The 18,672-nt window shown below is 43.4% G+C and overlaps 1 protein-coding gene across 1 annotated transcript in view; it reads right to left on the bottom strand.

Moving 5' to 3' along the window:
• The window catches only part of SSPOP (SCO-spondin), a 106,353-nt gene that overhangs the window by 21,438 nt on the left and 66,243 nt on the right, over nt 1-18,672 (bottom strand). Inside the window, exons 71-80 of the mRNA XM_056800664.1 lie at nt 18,428-18,627; nt 17,779-17,945; nt 13,259-13,419; nt 12,766-12,986; nt 12,525-12,566; nt 12,198-12,353; nt 11,302-11,511; nt 10,790-10,957; nt 7,790-7,921; nt 7,413-7,659 (exon numbers count right to left, since the gene is read on the bottom strand). Of these exons, the coding sequence (XP_056656642.1) occupies nt 7,413-7,659; nt 7,790-7,921; nt 10,790-10,957; nt 11,302-11,511; nt 12,198-12,353; nt 12,525-12,566; nt 12,766-12,986; nt 13,259-13,419; nt 17,779-17,945; nt 18,428-18,627 (1,704 nt within the window). The remainder of the gene's footprint in view (nt 1-7,412; nt 7,660-7,789; nt 7,922-10,789; nt 10,958-11,301; nt 11,512-12,197; nt 12,354-12,524; nt 12,567-12,765; nt 12,987-13,258; nt 13,420-17,778; nt 17,946-18,427; nt 18,628-18,672) is intronic.

Genomic DNA, 18,672 nt, shown 5'->3' with positions numbered 1-18,672 from the left:
GGGCGACTTTGGACACATTCTATGGAGCCAAAATACAAAATACAGAGCAGATAGAAGAAGATATACAAGAAAATTCTCCAAAATCTTCCAAAGGAAATAGAAACTCTCCACAAACCCATGAAGAATTTGAATCAGAAATGACCAAAAAGATGGAAGCCCTCTGGGAGGAAAAGTGGGAAATAATGCAAAAGAAATTCATGCATCTACAAAACCAGTTTGACCAAACTGTAAAAGAAAACCAGGCTTTAAAGCAAGAACTAATAAAGCAAAGCCAAAACACCAAGAAATTAGAAGAGAACATAAAATATCTCACCGACAAGGTGATAGATCTGGAAAATAGAGGGAGAAGAGAAAATTTAAGAATAATTGGACTCCCAGAAAAGCCAGAAATAAACACCAAACTGGACATGGTGATACAAGATATAATCAAAGAAAATTGCCCAGAGATTCTAGAACAAGGGGGCAATACAGCCACTGACAGAGCTCACAGAACACCTTCTACACTAAACCCCCAAAAGACAACTCCCAGGAATGTAATTGCCAAATTCCAAAGCTATCAAACAAAAGAAAAAATCCTACAGGAAGCCAGAAAAAGACAATTTAGATATAAAGGAATGCCAATCAGGGTCACACAAGACCTTGCAAGTTCTACTCTGAATGATCGTAAGGCATGGAACATGATCTTCAGAAAGGCAAGAGAGCTGGGTCTCCAACCAAGAATCAGCTACCCAGCAAAACTGACTATATACTTCCAAGGGAAAGTATGGGCATTCAACAAAATAGAAGACTTCCAACTTTTTGCAAAGAAAAGACCAGAGCTCTGTGGAAAGTTTGATACCGAAAATCAAAGAGCAAGGAATACCTGAAAAGGTAAATATTAAGGAAAGGGGAAAAATGTTATCTTCTTCTTTTACTCAAACTCTCTTCTATAAGGACTACATTTATATCAATCTATGTATACTAACATATGGGGAAAATGTAATGTATAAATAGGGGGTAAAGAAAGACCAAATAGAATAATGGTTCTCACACAAAGATTCACATGGGAAGGGGAGGGGAAGAAAACTCCTATAAGAAGGAGAGGAAGAGAGGGGGGGGGGGTTACTTAAACCTCAATCTCAGGGAAATCAACTCTGAGAGGGAAAAACATCCAGATCCATTGGGATCTTGAATTCTATCTTACCCAACAAGGGTAAGGAGAAGGGAAAACCAAGGGGGGGAAGGGGAGAGGGAGAACAAAAAGGGAGGGAAAGAGAGGGGGGAGGGGGAGGGAAGAAAAAGGGAGGGACTAAAAAGGGAAACATCAAGGGAGGGGACAAGGGGCACTGATTCAAAGTAAATCACTGGACTAAAAGGTAGAGCCGAAGAAGAAAAGGTTAGAATTAGGGAAGGCAATCAAAATGCCAGGGAGTCCACAAATGACAATCATAACTTTGAACGTGAATGGGATGAACTCACCCATAAAACGTAGACGAATAGCAGAATGGATTAGAATCCAAAACCCTACCATATGTTGTCTTCAAGAAACACACATGAGGCGGGTTGACACCCACAAGGTCAGAATTAAAGGATGGAGTAAGACCTTCTGGGCCTCAACTGATAGAAAGAAGGCAGGAGTGGTAATCATGATATCTGATAAAGCCAATGCAAAAATAGACCTGATCAAAAGGGATAGGGAAGGTAATTATATTTTGTTAAAAGGGACTCTAGACAACGAGGAAATATCATTAATCAACATGTATGCACCAAATAATATAGCACCCAAATTTCTAATGGAGAAACTAGGAGAATTGAAGGAAGAAATAGACAATAAAACCATACTAGTGGGAGACTTAAACCAACCATTATCAAATTTAGATAAATCAAATCAAAAAATAAATAAGAAAGAGGTAAAAGAAGTGAATGAAATCTTAGAAAAATTAGAATTAATAGACATATAGAGAAAAATAAATAGGGATAAAAAGGAATACACCTTCTTCTCAGCACCACATGGCACATTCACAAAAATTGACCATACATTAGGTCACAGAAACATAGCACACAAATGCAGAAAAGCAGAAATAATGAATGCAGCCTTCTCAGATCACAAGGCAATAAAAATAATGATTAGTAATGGTACATGGAAAACCAAATCTAAAACCAATTGGAAATTAAACAATATGATACTCCAAAACCGTTTAGTTAAAGAAGAAATCATAGAAACAATTAATAATTTCATCAAGGAAAATGACAATGGCGAAACATCCTTTCAAACCTTTTGGGATGCAGCCAAAGCGGTAATCAGAGGCAAATTCATATCCCTGAAAGCTTATATTAACAAACAAGGGAGAGCAGAGATCAATCAATTGGAAATGCAATTGAAAAAACTCGAAAGCGATCAAATTAAAAACCCCCAGCAGAAAACCAAATTAGAAATCCTAAAAATTAAGGGAGAAATTAATAAAATCGAAAGTGATAGAACTATTGATTTAATAAATGAGACAAGAAGCTGGTACTTTGAAAAAACAAACAAAATAGACAAAGTACTGGTCAATCTAATTAAAAAAAGGAAGGAAGAAAAGCAAATTCACAGCATTAAAGATGAAAAGGGGGACAGCACCTCCAATGAGGAGGAAATTAAGGCAATCATTAGAAATTACTTTGCCCAATTATATGGCAACAAATACACCAATTTAGGAGAAATGGATGAATATATACAAAAATACAAACTGCCTAGACTAACAGAAGAGGAAATAGAATTCTTAAATAATCCCATATCAGAAATTGAAATCCATCAAGCCATCAAAGAACTTCCTAAGAAAAAATCCCCAGGGCCTGATGGATTCACCTGTGAATTCTATCAAACATTCAGAGAACAGTTAACCCCAATACTATACAAACTATTTGACATAATAAGCAAAGAGGGAGTTCTACCAAACTCCTTTTACGACACAAACATGGTACTGATTCCAAAACCAGGCAGGTCAAAAACAGAGAAAGAAAACTATAGGCCAATCTCCCTAATGAATATAGATGCAAAAATCTTAAATAGGATACTAGCAAAAAGACTCCAGCAAGTGATCAGAAGGATCATTCACCATGATCAAGTAGGATTCATACCAGGGATGCAGGGCTGGTTCAACATTAGGAAAACCATCCACATAATTGACCACATCAACAAACAAACTAGCAAGAACCACATGATTATCTCAATAGATGCAGAAAAAGCCTTTGATAAAATACAACACCCATTCCTATTAAAAACACTAGAAAGCATAGGAATAGAAGGGTCATTCCTAAAAATAATAAACAGTATATATCTAAAACCAACAGCTAATATCATCTGCAATGGGGATAAACTAGATGCATTCCCAATAAGATCAGGAGTGAAACAAGGATGCCCATTATCACCCCTACTATTTGACATTGTACTAGAAACACTAGCAGTAGCAATTAGAGAAGATAAAGAAATTAAAGGCATCAAAATAGGCAAGGAGGAGACCAAGTTATCACTCTTTGCGGATGACATGATGGTCTACTTAAAGAATCCTAGAGATTCAACCAAAAAGCTAATTGAAATAATCAACAACTTTAGCAAAGTTGCAGGATACAAAATAAACCCACATAAATCATCAGCTTTTCTATATATCTCCAACACAGCTCAGCAGCAAGAACTAGAAAGAGAAATCCCATTCAAAATCACCTTAGACAAAATAAAATACCTAGGAATCTATCTCCCAAGACAAACACAGGAACTATATGAACACAACTACAAAACACTCGCCACACAACTAAAACTAGACCTGAACAAATGGAAAAACATTAACTGCTCATGGATAGGACGAGCCAATATAATAAAAATGACCATCCTACCCAAACTTATTTATCTGTTTAGTGCCATACCCATTGAACTACCAAAATACTTCTTCACTGATTTAGAAAAAACCATAACAAAGTTCATTTGGAAGAACAAAAGATCAAGGATATCCAGGGAAATAATGAAAAAAAACACATACGATGGGGGCCTTGCAGTCCCTGACCTAAAACTATATTACAAAGCAGCAGTCATCAAAACAATTTGGTACTGGCTAAGAAACAGAAAGGAAGATCAGTGGAATAGACTGGGGGAAAGCGACCTCAGCAAGACAGTATATGATAAACCCAAAGATCCCAGCTTTTGGGACAAAAATCCACTATTCGATAAAAACTGCTGGGAAAATTGGAAGACAGTGTGGGAAAGACTAGGAATAGATCAACACCTCACACCCTACACCAAGATAAATTCAAAATGGGTGAGTGACTTAAACATAAAGAAGGAAACCATAAGTAAATTGGGTAAACACAGAATAGCATACATGTCAGACCTTTGGGAGGGGAAAGGCTTTAAAACCAAGCAAGATATAGAAAGAATCACAAAATGTAAAATAAATAATTTTGACTACATCAAACTAAAAAGCTTTTGTACAAACAAAACCAATATAACTAAAATCAGAAGGGAAACAACAAATTGGGAAAAAATCTTCATAGAAACCTCTGACAAAGGTTTAATTACTCATATTTATAATGAGCTAAATCAATTGTACAAAAAATCAAGCCATTCTCCAATTGATAAATGGGCAAGGGACATGGATAGGCAGTTCTCAGATAAAGAAATCAAAACTATTAACAAGCACATGAAGAAGTGCTCTACATCTCTTATAATCAGAGAGATGCAAATCAAAACAACTCTGAGGTATCACCTCACACCTAGCAGATTGGCTAACATTACAGCAAAGGAAAGTAATGAATGCTGGAGGGGATGTGGCAAAGTAGGGACATTAATTCATTGCTGGTGGAGTTGTGAATTGATCCAACCATTCTGGAGGGCAATTTGGAACTATGCCCAAAGGGCGACAAAAGAATATCTACCCTTTGACCCAGCCATAGCACTGCTGGGTCTGTACCCCAAAGAGATAATGGACAAAAAGACTTGTACAAAAATATTCATAGCTGCGCTCTTTGTGGTGGCTAAAAACTGGAAAACGAGGGGAAGCCCATCAATTGGGGAATGGCTGAACAAACTGTGGTATATGTTGGTGATGGAATACTATTGTGCTAAAAGGAATAATAAAGTGGAGAAGTTCCATGGAGACTGGAACAACCTCCAGGAAGTGATGCAGAGCGAGAGGAGCAGAACCAGGAGAACATTGTACACAGAGACTAATACACTGTGGTATAATCGAACGTAATGGACTTCTCCATTAGTGGCGGTGTAATGTCGCTGAACAACTTACAGGGATCCAGGAGAAAAAAACACCATTCATAAGCAAAGGATAAACTATGGGAGTGGAAACACCAAGGAAAAGCAACTGCCTGAATACAGAGGTTGAGGGGACATGACAGAGGACAGACTCTAAATGAACACTCTAGTGCAAATACTATCAACAAAGCAATGGGTTCAAATCAAGAAAACATCTAATGCCCAGTGGATTTACGCGTCGGCTATGGGGGGTGGGAGGGAGGAAAAGAAAATGATCTATGTCTTTAACGAATAATGCTTGGAAATGATCAAATAAAATATATTTTAAAAAAAATAAAAAAATAAAAAAAATAAAAAAAATAAACCCAAAGGAAAACAGCAGGGCAGAAGGGGACCCAGACAGCAAGGCAATACTAGCACTAGTGCACTTAATGTCATCTATATTTTTAAAGTGAGCAGTATGGAAAAGACTCATAATTCCACATACTATCCCCATTTGGGTGCCTTCTTCTTATAGGGAAATGTCTGTATTTATTGATGATTTTCTAGTTTAATATGAAAGAAAGAGAAACTTCATAAAGGGGTGATAATTCAGAAAAGGAAACAAGATTGAGTAGGGGAAGGGGGGACAGAGTTCAAGTCGAAGAAAACAGACAGCATCATAGAGAGAAAAGGAGGCTATGGGAAGAGGGAGACACAGTGGAGGAGAGAGAAAAATGAGAGGGAGAGAGACATTGACTGACAAGAGAGAAAGAGGCATCGAGTGATAGAAATCAAAGAGAGAAACGTTGGAAAGAAACATTGGGAGAGAGAAACAAGAAAGGACCTTATTGTAAAAAATAGACTCAAATACAGGACTACAATCCCCACAAGCCTTTGCTCCAATTCCCCAAAATGCTTTGTAATCTCATGGGAATTCTGAGGTGGGCCGAGATCGAGGAAGGATTTAAGCTGGTGGCAAAGGTTTTTGGGCGCTCTCTTTTTTTGGACTTCCGTTTTGGAGCAGATGCATCTCTTCTGTGATGTGAGGTTATCTGGCCTAGGCCTCTGGCCTAGGCACGTATTTTTTCTTATTCTGTATTTTCTTTAATCTTTAACCTTTAATAAACATCTAAAAAATATAATACTCCTTGCAGAGAGAAACTAATTTCTACCTGCCTCAGTCTCCCCATATTCCCTAATTTTAATCTTTACATTATAGATCCCTTCTTGTGGTTCTTAGAGGATATGCTGAGTTCAGTTTCAACAGACATACTGTGGCATTTCAGATGTTATGGGAGATTTTTTTTTAATTATATATATATAAATATATATATATATATATATGTTTGCCAATTACATATAATAAATTTCCACATAAATTTTTGGAAGTTATATGATCCAAATTATCTTCTTCCCTTCTTCCCTCCCTGCTCCCAGAGCTGGCAAGCAGTTCAATCTGGGTTATACATATATTATCACACAAAACATATTTCATTATGGGAGATTTTTTTAAAACCTAAAAATCATTTTGTTTAATATTTATTTATCCTACATATATAATCTGATAAGTATATTGTTCATGAAGTAATCAAATCATTCCTATTACACTTATACACTAAGTTCTAGACACCCTAGACCTAGACCTTTTAAAGTACAGACCTAGAGATGGGAGGTCCTAGGTTCAAATTTGACCTCAGATATTTCCCAGCTGTGTGACCCTGGGCAAGTCACTTAACACCCATTGCCTAGCCCTTTCCACTCTTCTGTCTTGGAACCAAAGCATAGTATGGATTCTAAGATAGAAGGTAAGGGTTTAAAATGTATATTAAAAAAATAAAAAAGTACTCAACAAAAACAACTGCTACCATATTTTCACTGATTTATCTTGACCCCTTCATTTTATGAATAAGAAAATTGAAGCCCAGAAAAGTCAGGATTTGCCTACGGTCACAGAAGTAGCATGTAGCATATCCGGAATCTAAACCAAATTTGTTGGGGGGAAAGGAACACAACTGGCAAAGGGAAACATCAGAGGAGAAAGACACGAGAGGAAAGATATCAGGAACACAAAAATGTCAGGAGGAGATAGAGATATCAGGGGACCAGAGGAAGAGAAACATTAGGAGAAATGGAGCTGGAGACTCTCTCCCCATGGAAGGGATCCAGAGGGTTGAAGAGAGAAAAAGAAAGTGCCAGGAAAGCAATGTTTCACCTGAAACGGCTCTGCTGTCCTCCTTGCCCGCAGGAATGACTACAAGGTGACCAAGCTGACCAGCGGCTCCAGGCACAATAAGCAGGCGGTGGGCATAACTGGGTGGTGCAGGACAGTTGCCCTGCCTGGCATGTGCAGTTATTGCAGTCATCCTGATGCTGGCTCCCTGGTGCCCAGCTGTACCCATGAGCATCTGTGCACTCACAGTGCCCAACGGGCACACATGCTCCATCTTGCTCCAGGAACCCTAGAGGAGAGAGAAGGAAGAAGAATACTGCCCACCTGTTGAACAGCGGGAATCTGGCACTGGACAGAGGGAACAGAAGCCTCCAATCTCCAATAGCCCACCTCCATTTAGTCAACTACTTCATACGCACCCTCCAAGCAGCGACAGCCTTGTTTGCAAACCGAGCCATCCTGGCAAACAATGCCTTCCTGGAGGTCTGAACAGTGGTGTGGACAACGGTTGGCACAGTCTGTGACCTTCATGCCTGGTGGGCAGCCTTTCTCTAAAGATAACCACAGGCAAAGTAAGGTGGAGTCTGAGCTCGTGTTGAAGCTTTCTCCCTTCCCCTTCCCAGTATATCTATAATGCCCACCATGAGGGCACTTGGGGATGCTTGTAGGGGCATAGGGAGACCTCATCTCTTCATTCTATGCCATGCCTCATTCCAATGAAACTATAAGCTCCCTGAGGACAAGGACTCCATCTAACATTTCTATACATTCCCTACAATGCCTAGCATAGGTTTAAGCATAATATAGATTCTCAACTTATATTTATTGTTTGTTTGGCAATGGATGGTTCAAATGCCATTGCTAGGATACCTGAAGTTTCCCTAGCTCTCTCCCTTTGCTTTAACAAGGTATTGACCACCATACAGCAGAAAAAAAGCCTTTAAAGTCAGGAAACCTAGGTCCTAATCCCCATCAGCCTTCAATTCTCATAGTAGCCATCCTAGTTCATCTCTTTTTGCTTAGCATATTATGATAGGGGGTAGCTAGGTGGCTCGGTGGATGGAGAGCCTGGCCTGGAGGTGGGAGGGCCTTTCAGACACTTCCTAGCTGTGGTACCCTGAGCAAGTCATTTAACCCCCATTGCCTAGCCCTTAGCCTTCTCTGTCTGCCTTGGCACCAATGCACAGTATTGATTCTAAGATAGAAGATAAGGGTATATGTATTTGTATATATACATATATATATATATATATATATCTTTCCAGCTTCATCTTCTACTTTCCATTTCTATGCTCTAGTCCAACTAAACCATGTTCCAGTTCTAGTTCTGCCCTCTTCAGTCCCAATGCCTTTATTTAGGCCATTCTCCACACCTGAAGGGACCCCTCCCCACCCACCCATCCCTATCTGCTGAAGTCTCTCCCATACTTTAAGACCCAACTCTCCTGCTGCCTCCTGTCTGAAGCCTTTCTTGATCCTCCCCAGGTAAATGGCATCTCAAAGACTGTGTGCTATAATTGGCATCAAAAAGAAATTCCTCATACACTTCCCAGGCATGTCTCAGCCTCAGTTTCCTCATCTGCAAATGAGATGGTTGGACTAGCTGGCTTCTAAGATCCCTTCCAGCTCTAAATCTATGATCCTATGATCAGGGCTCTTTGCCTGGACTGCCTCTTCACAGGGATCTCAATTTCCCTCCCGTCCAACTAATTCGTATACAGGTCTTTCACCTTCTAGGACTGAAGGGACAAGGGCTGGGCCTGTAATTTCAGTAGGATAGAGAATCTCTTCTGCAAAAGTGAGCTGATGTCTTCTCCAGGCAACTTCTTGTCTGCCTAGACCACTGGCATTATACTCAAATAGAAATGATTCCCTGCTGCTTATTGGCTTAGAAAACCATGACTTCACATTATAGATGTTGTACTGCATTTTTATTTTGTGAACTATTTCCCAATTATGTTTTAATCTGGTTCAGGGCAGCTGGCTGCACATTTGACCTCTCTAGCCCGGACCACTGAAAGTGTCATATATAGGCCTTGACTCAGATCTCCCTGGCTTCAGCACCAGAGAGCTGTCCACTCTAGCACAAGCTGCCTCTCCTTGGAATGAACATTTCTTGAATGAAGGGGTCCTTATCAAATCTAACTTGGCCTCTCCAAAGGGAAGTCCAGTAGAATCTGGGTCCAGCTCTACTTACATTCCAATCAAACCCACTACCAGTTATATTGGGAGACAGGGAGCCTTTGGAGATATCATCCCTCTTGATAATTCTCCCTTCCCTGGATTATTTTGCCACCTCTGTTTCTCTTTCCAGTGCTTGCTTCAAAGTAAGATTATGTGAGGAGGGCTGCTGGGTGGCTGCTGGGTGGTTCAGTGGATTGAGTCAGGTCCAGAGATGAGGAGGTCCCAGGTTCAAATGTGACCTCAGACACTTCCTAGTGGTGTGGCCCTAGCCAAGTCACTTAACCCCCATTGCCTAGCCCTCACCACTCTTCTGCCTTAGAACCAATACCCAGTATTGATTCTAAGACAGAAGGTAAGGGTTTTTAAAAAAAAGCTTTGTCTTCTCCCACTGTTTCATTGGGAAATAAAACAAAAGCCTCTGCTTTAAAACAATGAGTTCTGGCAGTAGGAAGAGGAGTAGGGTCCCCCAGAAAGAAAATCCAAGATGGAGGTTCCAACCAAGGACAGAAAAGCATTCCAGATGTTAGAAGACATGCCCTGGGACCTTCCTGCCAATTTCCTCATCTGCCCAAGGAAGACCATAATCCCAGCCTAGCCATTCTCTCTTCGTGGAATTTTCATGGGGCATAAACAAGCTCACACATGGTAAAACTATTGTCGAAGTATAAATCTCCATATAAACATATTTTAGTAGTTGGGTTTTTTAAACCCTTACCTTCTGTCTTGCAATTCATACTAAGTATTGGTTCCAGGGCAGAAGAGCAGTAAGGGTTAGGCAATTAAGGTTAAGCAACTTACTCAGGGTAAGTCACATAGCTAAGAAGCATCTGAGATCAGAGTCCAGCATGTCCTGTCTCTAGGCCTGGCTCTCTATCCACTGAGCCACCCAGATACCCCTATTCTCGGTAGTATTGACATTGTGTTGATGATTTATTTCACTTTTAATAGGATCCATGACTTCATTGATATTGGGAACTCCTGGTGGGAAAACTTCCCTTCCTGGGGTACTGAGGAGTTAAATGACTTGCACAGGGTGACACAGCTAAAACAAATCCAAGGCACTTGAATCCAAGTCTTCCTGAATTTAAGCCAGTGCTCTATTCACTAGGCTGCACTGCCTCTCTAGAATTTAATTATTGTTCATAATGCTAACAGTTGACAATTACCAGGTACTTCTATGGTTTCCCAAGTGCTTCATATTTACTGTCTCATTTTGGTCGATGTTGTTACCTTACCGCAAGGTTCAGGGTTACAGAGCCGGACCCGATGCTGCTCCCCAGAACAGGGGGCACCCCCATTCTTGGGTGGGGGACGAGTACAGCTCCGGCTCCTTAGTGAGCGACCTCCTCCACAGCTCCGGTCACACCAGGACCAGGGGCTCCAGTGGGACCAGCCTCCAGCCACTGTAGAGGTAAAAGAACCCTCGAGGATATGAAGGGGGTCAGTTTCCACATAGTCATAATCACCCTCCAACTCCTCCTACTTGCCAAGAGTTTCATCAGGTAGAATCTTGCTCTAGATAAGAAACTTTGGGGCCCTCAGAGAGCCAGGAGGTATCCTGGGACCAAGGAAATGGTGTGAGCATGTTACTGACCCCAGGCAGAAACCCAGGACAGGAATGGGGAAAAAACTGAGGATGGACATTTCACCCAGCCATGGCCCCCAGGTTCCCTGACCCCTTGCTTTATTCCTGAGATGCTACAGCTCCTCACGGTGCCCCTTTCTCCCTCATACAGTAACCTCTTACCTGGGCATGCCCGCAGGTTACAGAATCGGTGCTCCTGGTAGGCAGTAAGAATGCCAGGGCACCAGTGCCCACCAGGCCCAGGAGGGTAGTATGCCCGCAGGCGACGCTGCTGGCCCACACCACAGCTCCGGGAGCAGGGGGCCCAAGGAGCCCATTCTGTCCAGGAGCAGTTGCCACCAGTGCAGCCTGAGCCAGGGCACAAGGGCATGGCTAGAGAGGGAGGGAGGAGCACAAAGACATACACAGAGCCAGATGAGTGATGGGACACGAAACAGGGCAATGCCACAGCTGGACCAGTCCCCACTCTCCCATCCTCTCCTCATCCCATTGGATGGGTCTCCCCAGCTCAAACCAGCATCCTCACCGCAAGATGACACACCACCAGGTCTAGGTTCAGGGGTCACACTATAATCCCAATGAGGAGTCTGGAGATGGGGGTTCCCATACAGGCTTTGCTGCCGATTTGCTGGATTGCCTAGGGCAATTCAGCTGTATCTCTCTGGGCCTTAGTTTTCCCTTCTGTCGAATAGGGATAATAACCCATCTTCAGAGGCATTTCGAGAAGATAAAGTTTAGAGGATGCTTTAAAGAGTACATCATAGAGCAACTAGTTGGCTCCGTGGATAGAGAGTCAAGCCTGGAGACAGGAGGCTCCAATGTGGCCTCCAATACTTCCTAGCTGTGGGAGCCTCAGTGAATCACTTAACTCCAATGTTAGCCCTGACCACTTTTCTGCCCTGGAACCAACACTTAGTATCAATTCTAAGACAGAAGGTAAGGATTAAAAAAAAAAACAGCATTGTACATTAGGGTATGAACAAGCTGTCTGGTTTCCCTTGTCCGGGGTCTGGGATTGGATGCCCTGTGCTGGGGGGATCCAGGACATGGCTAGTTACCTGTACAAAGGGGCAAGTTGCAAGGTCGCTCCTGGGTGGATTCCCCACCGGTGCAATTGGCCAGGCAGTGGCGGCTCCGGCCACGAAGGGCTGGATGGGCTGGATCTGTGCAGCTTTGGGAGCAGGGGGACCAAGGGGACCACGTGCCCCAGCCACCTGGTGGGGTAGAGGGTCAGTCCGAATAGGGGCATAGGCCCTGGGCTTCTCAGTCAGGGAGGGGAAAGAATTTAAGGATGTCCTCACTCCAGAAGAGAAGTGATGAGAGAAGGGGCTTACAGTAGATGGAAGATAGGGATATGGGGTCAAAGAACTGAGGCCAGATCATACCTGGAAAGACTGTCGCTGGCACCACTGTGGACCCTTCAGCTTCTGCAGAGAGAGGAAATATCAACACAGGCAATGACAGGGGGATGTGAAGGCAGATAACCGGAGAGGAAGAAACAAAGAAAACAAGGGAAAGTCAGAGGTTGGAGAAAAGCAAAGAGGTCAAGAATAAATGGACAGAGGAAGACAGAATTCTGATCCCTGATTTGTCCCTCCACCATCTTCTCCTTCCCTTCCCACTCACCAGGACAGTCAGGGCTGAGACAGTATTCCAGGTCCTGGAGGGGTCCTTGGCAGTCCTGGCCACCATGGGCAGGTTTGGGGTGGGCACACTTCCGAGTGCGGGTGCGGGTGCCCATTCCCCCACAGGAGCGGGAGCAGGGCCCCCACTGACTCCAGGGAGTAAAGCCCCCAGGCACAGGGCAGTGCATGAGGGAGCAGGTGAACTGCCCATGGACACAGGAACTAGGAGAAAGAAGGAGGACATGGGGAGATTGGTAGAGACTGGATAAAGCAACCTAGCTGGGGTGCCTGATCAGGAGGCAGACAGATAAATAACCCCAAGCTGCCTGGTCCTCCTTCACCTTCCCCCACTGGTCCCTGGCTTTATTTTTCTCCTACCATTCAGGCCCTTCTTCCTTCAATTCCTCCATCTCCCCTATTCCCCCAACCCTCCTAACCTTGCCTCTCCTAAGCTAGGGTTCCAGGATCTCCCTTCTTTTCCCAGGCCATCTCACCAGTTGCTGCAACCCATTCTGAGGGTCTGGCCAGAATCCAGCTCAGCTCCAGGACCCAGGAGCTGTCCCGTCTCACCCAAGGAGGGCTGAAGTGCCCTGGAATGTGGGCTATGAGCTTCCAACTCCTGCAGCAGGGATACAGTCAGGACACATGGACATTCCTGAGGAAACAGGTGGGAGAAGTACAATCAGCCTGAGTGGGGAAATCAGGGACCTAGGCAGGGGCTGTGTCCGAGGAAAGCTGAAGGAAGACCAGAGAAATGCAAAAATCTCATAGCTGGAGGAGACCTCAGAAGCTCTCCCATCCAAACTGTAACTGGATCCTCTCTACCACACATAATGAACAACAAAGATAATTACTATTATAGCTCTAACATTTTTATATCACCTACTATGTGCAAGACATTATGTTAAGTGCTTTATAATTTTCTCATTTGATCCTCACAAAACCTCTGGGAGGTAGGCATTTTTTATTATTCTTTCCATTTATAGTTGAGGAAACTGAGGCAGCCAGCAGTTAAGTAACTTGCCCAGGAACACACAGCTATTTAAAGATCTGAAGTTGGGAGGACCTGGGTTCAAAATGGATCTCGAATACTTCCTAGCTGTGTGATCCTGGGCAAATCATTTAAACCCACTTACTTAGCCCTTGAACCTCTCTATCTTAGAGTTGTTAATGTTAGAAAGGAAGGGTTTAAAATTAAAATTAATAGCAAGGACCAAAGACAGATTCCAGAAGCACACCATTATAGCCATACTTCCAGATATCCAGTGATATCCAACCATGAACAACCCCTCTTTGGGCTCAACCATTCAACCTTTCTAAGTCCCCCTAATTATACTATCATCTAGTCCCATCTCTCCACCATGTTCATAAGAAGAGAAGAAAAGATTGTCCCAAAAGGAAAATTAAGTCAGGCAGGTAGGATCTGTTCTTGAAGTCACGTGGATTCTTTGTGAGGGATATTTCCTTTTTTAAATGTTTTTAATAATAATTTCTGGAATTATTTTCAGGAGTGGAATTCAAGCTCACTGGTTGGAGTTGATGGACTCTTTTCCTCTTTTTAAATCAAGCCATTTGCCTCTCTCTATTTCTATATTTATAAATATAGGTATATTTATATATATTTCAAAGATCAGTGAGGGCAGATCAGTGATTGCCCATTGGTTCTTTCAATACTTTGGATCAACTTGGACACCAAAAGCTTAGAGACACGGGTTTGAATCCTTGCTCTATTTGCTACCTGGGTGATCTTGGGGAAGTCAGCCGAAGCCTCTAAGCCTCATAAGTTTCCTCATTTATAAAGCAAGAGAGGCAGGCAATTTAATCCCTAAGGTTCTAATTCTAGGCAGTACATAGGATAGAGCACAGGACATGGAGTCAGGAAGATTTTAATTCAAATCCAAGCTCAGACACGTATAGGTGTGGGACCCTGGGCAAGTCACATAACCTCTGCCTCAGTTTCCTCAGCTGTAAAATGAGGATAATACTAGCATCTGCCTCACTGGGTGGTTGTGAGGATCAAATGAGATAATATTTATAATGAGTTTAGTACCTGGCACTATGTCTGGCACATAGTAGGCCCTTTAAAATGCTTATTTCCTTCATTCTTACTTTCCTTCCTCCCTTCCTTCTTTCTCCTTCTTCAGGGACAGATAGGACAAAAGGACAATGTTTTTTCCCAACACCTATCAGCCCCAATAATTGACTAGTGAGTGAACATAGAAGTAGATCAAAGAGGGGCCAGTTTGGTGGCTCAGTGGATTGAGAGCCAGGCCTAGAGACTAGGGGTCTAGGGAGTTCAAATCTGGCCTCAGACACTTCCTAGCTGTGTGACCCTGGGCAAGTCACTTAACCCCTGTTGCCTAGCCCTTATTGCTCTTCTGTCTATCTTGGAACTAATACTAATTGGTTCTAAGATAGAAGATGAAGATTTTAAAAGAGAGAATTAGATCAAAGAATAAAAGGCAGGGTCTATGCTCAAACCAGGAAGAAATCAAGCAGTGGAAAACATGGGATAATAATATATTTTTTAAATTGCAATAATGATCTCAGCTCTGATTTTATGTAGTGCTTTACAGTTTCCCAGGCATTTTACAAAATGGCAGCCATGTATATAGCACATGAAAACTTCCAAAGCTTTTTGCAGAAGTTATCTCATTTAATGTCTTGAAGCCTTTCTCTAATTCAGAGGGCTCAATGGCTGGCCATCAGCAGGTCCCTATGGGACAGTCCGAAGCCACCCTGGACTCCTTGGGGCCCTGGCAGGAATGCACCTCTCCCCTTGTATGAGCCAAGGCCCAGTAAGAATATATTGCCTTAAAATAGGTCTGGATCAATAACACATGTTGCTCATTGGCTATGGGAGAGGGGAGGGTGGAGGGGAGGGAAAGAACATGCATCATGTAACCATGGAAAAATATTCTTAAATAAATACATGAATTTTTTAAAAGAATATATTCCCTTAGTAATTTCAAGTTTAATAATATGCTTTCTTCCAAACAGGCCCTATGCATTAAAGTATATGATATACTTAATGTATATTAACATATATATAAACATAAATGTATATATAAGTATGTGCTAAAGTATATTATTATTTCTGTTTCAGAATATCATTATCCTTGTTTTACAGATGAGGAAACTGAGGTAGACAGAGGTACAATGACTTGCCCAGGGTCACACAGCTAGTCTAAGACCAGATTTGCACATCTTTTTTTTTAAAAAGATCTTGTATTTTATTGTATTTTCCCCCAATTGCATATAGAGGCAATTTTTAACAGTTGTTTTCTGACATTTTCGAATTGAAATTCTCTCTCTCCCTCTTTCTACTCTCCCCTCCCAAGAGGACAAGCAATTTGAATTAGGTTATATCTGTGCTTTCATGCAATACATATTTTCACATTCATTATGTTGCAAAAGGAAACACAAATCACACATACAAGAAAAAAAATTCATGAAGGAAATAAAGTAAAAAATGGTGTGTTTCCATCTGCATTTGGACTCCATCATGATCCCAAGTCTTATGGACTCTAAGCCCAAGGTTCCACCATTGCTCCACCTTGCTGTCTCTAAAGCCTGGGTGCAAGCTTGAGGGACACATAGCTAGGTGGAGTGGGAAAAAGCTGGGCTTTCTCCAGCCTGGTGCTTTAGAAAGAGCACTGGATTCCAGGTCAGAGGGTCTGCTCTTCACTACTCAGGGGACCTTCCTCTCCTTGGGTGTCGATTTTCTCATCAATCAACCAATGGAACAATCAACATTTATTAAGCCAGGCACTGTGCTAAGTGTTGGGGATACAAAAAGAGGCAAAAAATATCAATCATATGGAAATAGGTCTTGATCAATGATACATGTAAAACTCAGTGGAATTGCTCTTTGGCTACGGGGGGGGGGGGGGAGAGGAGAGGGAAAGAACATGAATCATGTAACCATGGAAAAATATTCTAAATTAATTAATTAAATAAAAAATTTCAATTAAAAAATTAAAACAAAAACAAAAAGAGGCAAAAGACACCTGTAAAATGAGAGTGAATCTTTTTTTTTTTTAACCACACTTCTGTCACAGTATCAGTTCTAAGACAGAAGAACAGCAAAGGATAGGCAATCATGGTTAAGTGACTTGCCCAGGGTCACACAGCTAGGTAGTGAACCCAGGACCTCCTGACTCCAAGCCTAGAGCTTTATCCGCTGTGATACCTAGCTGCCCCAAGAGGGTGAACTCTGTCCCTAAAGCAGGGTTCCCTCAAGGAGTCTATGGATAGATGTCAGGTAGATCTCTAGGTTAGGAGAAAGAAAATCACACCTTTACTTTCATTAACTTCTAACTGAAATTTAGCATTTCCTTTAATCATGGAAGTACATTATTAGGACACGGGGTCCATATATTGGTTCACTAGATTGACTAAGGGGTCCAAGACATAAATAAAGGATAAGAGTTCTCACTCAAAAGAATACTAAGTGGGGGCAGCCAGGTTGCTCAGTGGATGGTGAGCCAGACTTCGAGGTCTGGGTTCAAATCTAGCTTCAGATGCTTCCTAACTGTGTGATCCTGGACAAGTCACTTAACCCCATGGCCAAGTCTTCTGCCTTGGAACCAGTATGTGGTATTGATTCTAAAATGGAAGGCAAGGATTTAAAAATGGTTTAAAAAAAAAAGGTACCAAATTAGCTATAAGGCTGTGTTCCTGATCCACAGTGGGTCAGGGGAAAGACTTCCCAGGCAGAAGCCTAGGGTGGTAGCTGCAAACAGTTCCAGAGGAATGGGCTCATTCCCAGCGGAGGGGAGGGGGCAGAGAGAGGATTGTCCCAGGAGGCTTCTCTCACCTCCGGCAGCAGCCAGCAGCCTGGGATGAGGAGAGTCTGTCCCGGCAGGCATCTGCCCACGGAACCAGGGCTAACTAGACAAAGGCAAGTGACCCCATCTTTGGACAGGGTGCATTTCCGAGGAGCCTGCATTGTAAGGAGAATCAGCTCTGGGGGTGAGGTGAGGCGATGCCCAGGGAGGGGGTAAGCGCTGACCCGTAAGCAGGTGGAGCCGTGCTGAAAGGTTCCCGGCGGACAGCGGCAACCTTCCTCGCAGCCGTCCGAAAAGCAGTCCACCAGCCGGCTGACGTGGGCACAGGAGAAGGGGCAGCCTTCGTCCGTTTCACACTCCCGGAAGAGCCTTCCAGCCGGGCAGCCTGCTTCTGTGGGAGGGCAAACGTCTCAGCACGTACGTTCTCCTCCTTGCTCCCCGAGGCCACCTCGGCACTGAGCCGCGCATCTCTGGCCATGCTCATGCCAGAGCTCGCTCCCATCCCGGTACTCGTGCCCATTTCGGTGCCCGTCCTTAGCCCTAACGCAGGCTCGATGCTCCTCACAGCACTGGGCACGAAGCTTTTCTTCACATAGTAAGGAAGGATAAATGCATTCTTCCTCATTCCTGATCGCTCGCCCTGGGGCGGCATGTTCTCTTCTATCAGAAGGGAGGTGATCCCGCCCCCCTTTTGTCCCTACAGCTACCTCTGACCAGACTCCCTCCTCCCTCGGAGGATGGCTGAGCCCCGGTTTCAAAGTCTTCTTCCCAAGGGGCAGGTATGGGTCAAGCATTCATTCCCAAAGCAGAAGGGGGAGATGAAAGGCAGTGATGGAGGATGGAGGAGGGCCTCGTGAGGAGCTGGGCACTCACCTCTGCAGACCTGGGTATGGCAGGTCCGGCTCTGGCGGGCAGGGCCCAGGCATGGGGGGCGGGCACAGGCCCGGGAGCGTAGCTGCTCTCCCCCTCCACAGGACACACTGCAAGCTTCCCAGGGGCCCCATGGGGCCCATCCCCCAGGGCCTGGACAGCTGGGCACCTCCTGGCACTGCAGTATGCCCTCCACGCAGGTACTGGGGAGATAGGGAAGAAGGGGAATAGATTCAATGGGCCCATGT

This window comes from Monodelphis domestica, chromosome 5 (genome assembly GCF_027887165.1).
Source record: "Monodelphis domestica isolate mMonDom1 chromosome 5, mMonDom1.pri, whole genome shotgun sequence".
NCBI classification, from domain to species: Eukaryota; Metazoa; Chordata; class Mammalia; order Didelphimorphia; family Didelphidae; genus Monodelphis; species Monodelphis domestica.
The sequence above is the reverse complement of the archived record's forward strand: the minus strand, read 5'-3'. Positions and strand labels throughout refer to the sequence as shown.